The 3430-nt window shown below is 39.7% G+C and overlaps 1 protein-coding gene across 2 annotated transcripts; it reads left to right on the top strand.

Annotated features, from left to right (window-relative positions):
• The first annotated feature begins 211 nt into the window (after window positions 1–211).
• On the top strand, window positions 212–3062 carry LOC125523635 (moesin/ezrin/radixin homolog 1-like). 2 transcript variants are annotated; one of them, XM_048688680.1, is made up of 5 exons: window positions 212–356; window positions 1149–1363; window positions 1453–1688; window positions 1869–2013; window positions 2948–3062. In XM_048688680.1, the coding sequence occupies exons 2-4, from the start codon at window positions 1156–1158 to the stop codon at window positions 1992–1994; spliced, it is 570 nt and encodes a 189-aa protein (XP_048544637.1). In that variant the 5' UTR covers window positions 212–356; window positions 1149–1155; the 3' UTR covers window positions 1995–2013; window positions 2948–3062. The 2 variants fall into 2 exon arrangements, with proteins under 2 accessions (XP_048544637.1, XP_048544638.1); XM_048688681.1 differs by having other exon boundaries at window positions 214–356; window positions 1134–1363.
• The last annotated feature ends 368 nt before the right edge of the window (window positions 3063–3430 follow it).

The following is a 3430-nucleotide window of genomic DNA, read 5'->3' as shown; positions in this document are numbered from 1 at the left end:
ATCCTGTCCTCCATTTTTGCATATGGCACATGATTTTTGCAAGCGCAAATACTGTATAAAAATGTGGTTAAAAAGACGCAGATCTTTTTTAATGAATGAGTATTTCCTTTGAAGAACCAACCAACATGCCATTCTGTCATCTCTCTCCGTACTTCACACCATTATTATTCACTCAATAAAAGAAGCCATCACACCTTGAGGTGAGCTAGTACTGAAAAATATATGGTAGCCTTCACAACACTGTCCCTTGGTTGGTGAGTGACTGACTGCATCTCTTCGTCTTGCTCCTGCGTTCAAGAGACTTCCAAGCTCTCTAGTAACACGTCTAGGTCTCGTCAATTTGTGCATCGTGAAAGGTTAGCTTCCTCTGCTCTGATTGCACCATCCCAGCCTCTGATTCAGTTTGTTTTCTAGATAATTAGTTCTTTCACTCCTTAGCTGTTCCTAGAGGTAGAGGGTAAAGATTGGCCCCTGTTTTTTTAACAGACCGAGCCTTTGCTCGGGCTTCCGCCCTTAGCTTTCTGCCATTTCTTGTTATTTCAGCTAGATTTCGGCTGTATACTTGTGCGACTGTTTTTGTTCATGTGGATTGTTGTTGGGTCGCATTACTTGCTTGGGCAGGCTCTGTTTCTAGGGCACAACATGCTAGCTTGTAGCCCTGCAATTGTTCGGATCAGTGCTAATGCCTTGGCTACTTTTCTGAATATCAATTTTTTTTAGATAATAATTTCGTGAACACAAGATGACATTGATTCCTCTATTTCCATTAATATTGTGTAAATTAGATAAGGACACATTTAGTCCGAATCCCCCAAATCTGTTATTAGGACATATGTTTGCCATTTTTGTCAATTAAAATTCATGGAATGGTCAATAATGAACATGCACACGAAATATTCTGGATGGTCCAAATGAAAACTCTGTTGTTATGCTTCATGCCCATTCTGCTACCATCTTTGACAGTCCGAATTTGATCCATCAGTGACACTGTTGTCTATTAGTACAAAAGCAGAGTGTAGTTGCTCTGTTTCAACTACTGAGCTAGGGTCACAAATGTTGGCACAAGCTCTGCTACTGGTTATGCGAACTATCCTTTCGAAATGACCTATTCTATCTTTGTGATATTCTGTTAGCAACTGAACTTCCAGGTTATATATGGATGATATTGTTGATGCATTGGTTCTTAAGCTCCAGTCAAAGATATGCTATCATAGGGATGCCAATGTCGACTACCTGGAAATCAAGACAATGGTTGATAAACTCGTAGAAGCGAACAAAAAGCTCAAGGATGAGAAAGTGGACTTCCAGGATGTAATTAATATGGTCATGGAAGAAAAGGAAAATTTACAGCATGACTATCAAGGTTTGTGATCTTTCATATAGTCCAAGTTCTGCTCCAAAATTAATTTACTAGGATCCTGGTCTATTATGCTAACTCATTTGGTAGCGCAGTAATCAAGGAGCAGATGACAAAAAGGGAGGAGCAACTTGAAACTGTAAAAAAGGAACTTGAAGAAGCAAAACATGAACATGTGGCAGCAAATAAGGAGCTTGAGGAAGAAAAACATGGCCATGTGGCAACAAAGAAGGACCTTGCGGCGACAGAACAACAACTTGCTCAAAGGAGCGAAGAGCTGGAGGATTTAAGGAAGAAGCTTCAAGAGAGTGAACCTGTACCTTCCACAAGGGTAAAACCTAATGCATATATCCTTCTCCATGGAAGCCACATTCATATTTTAGCCTTGTCAACCTTTTTATACTGCACGCTTAAGCTTATTTTTTCTGCAGAATCAAGGCATAACTTTATGTTTAGTATTCTGTTTTCTTGTTGGGTCGTATTTTGATTACCGTTATCTCTGTGTAAGCAGGTAACAAGATCTGCACATAAGCGGCAAATGGTGCTCCATGGGTCGTTGAGCAACGATGCGGCTGGACATCGCCAAAAGAAACATAGGGCCTATCAGCATGCAACCCAAGATGTGACTTGGAGGTGATCAGGCAAAGCTGATCCAGGTTTAATCATAAATCCCTGAATTTGTACTGATCATCTACCTACAGATTACATACACTATATGTCCATGAGTTCGCTGTGAGCATATAGATAGATGTGGCTTATACATTGTACAGACATACAGGTATGGCTTCAGCGATTCTGAATTTAGTACAACCATCTCGCTGATTCTATTATACTGGAGTATAAGATGATATGAGCACGCCAACATTTAATTAAGTTAGTCCTTGCTCCTGATTGGAGCATCGGACTAGTTTTATCGCCGCTTTTGGCTTGAGCATTAGCTTATCCTTAATTATTTAAAACACCAAGCTGTTACTAATTACCATTTGTTATTCTCTTTGTACATACTGCATAGTCTCTGTCTATACAACCTGTATATATGCTCAGCAAAAATAGGTCAATATTTTTGTTTTCCCACAGTAAAAATATAGACCGTAGATAGAAAACATATTTGTAGGTGGTTGAAGCAACAACACGAGAACCCTGTTAGACTTGAATTGCTCATGTGAAATTTGTAGATACATTTTGGTGTGATCCTATCTGAGAAAGGATCAAAAGAATTAGTAGCAGAAGTAGAATTGATAGGTTTCAGGTATGACGCCTATCTTAATGTGACTTATGGTTAAGAATTACAGAAACCTTTGGATGCAAGCAGGCGGTACAGGTTTAGGAATCCTAGTTTCAGTTCTGGTGAAGTTACATAGCTGAACAGCAGTTAGCTTCTAAACCTCGACCTGACCTCTTGAACCTTTTGCTCTGTGTATGCCACAATTTCCTTTTCATATTAAATACCTTTATGTCGCCATATATCAGGCCAGGAGGGTTTTCTCTTCCATTATCTAAAGAAGAGGGCAAACTTGGCCTTGTGAATCGAGTTCCTATGCCGCATAAGTTTCCGCGTCGAGCTCATACTTACCTTCTGTTGTCGCGCAGGTCATGTGCTAGCAGTTGGAAGCGAGGAAGGAAGCCATCAACTTAGCAGGCCATGACAAACACTAGCAACTAGCAACCATGGAAGAAAATTACTATGTTAGCTACCTATATGACACTGATGTTGGATAGTGTTACAATCCCCATTTCATGCATATTTTAGCATCTATTTCACTCCTCATTTCAGAACCTTGGTGTGTAAAAAAATCCGCACTTTGATTCACGCTTCTACTAAGAATTCGGATGCATAAATATTTTAAGACTTAATTTGATGAAACCTTCATTTGACGGTTCTTATTCGATAATCCAGTGTTCGCCTTCTTGGAATCGCATACCTCTCCATGTAATGCCATGCTTGAAGAGTGAAGAACAGTAGGGTCTGCACATGCTAGTGCATTGTTGCTTTATTTGCAAGTAGTGGTAATGTTGTTCTTGTGTTAGATTGTTTTCTCCATAACCAGCGGGAGCTCTGCTTTTTTACTATAG

This window comes from Triticum urartu, chromosome 7 (genome assembly GCF_003073215.2).
Source record: "Triticum urartu cultivar G1812 chromosome 7, Tu2.1, whole genome shotgun sequence".
Lineage (NCBI taxonomy): Eukaryota > Viridiplantae > Streptophyta > Magnoliopsida > Poales > Poaceae > Triticum > Triticum urartu.
Note: the sequence above shows the minus strand (reverse complement) of the source record. Positions and strands in the feature narration are given on the sequence as shown.

Bases quoted from the DNA above. Each gene is read 5' to 3' on its own strand.
- LOC125523635 (XM_048688680.1), top strand. From the start codon at position 1,156: ATGGATGATATTGTTGATGCATTGGTTCTTAAGCTCCAGTCAAAGATA. The intron at 1,364-1,452 runs GTTTGTGATCTT...TTGGTAGCGCAG, and splicing joins TTTACAGCATGACTATCAAG to TAATCAAGGAGCAGATGACA. The intron at 1,689-1,868 runs GTAAAACCTAAT...CTGTGTAAGCAG, and splicing joins AACCTGTACCTTCCACAAGG to GTAACAAGATCTGCACATAA.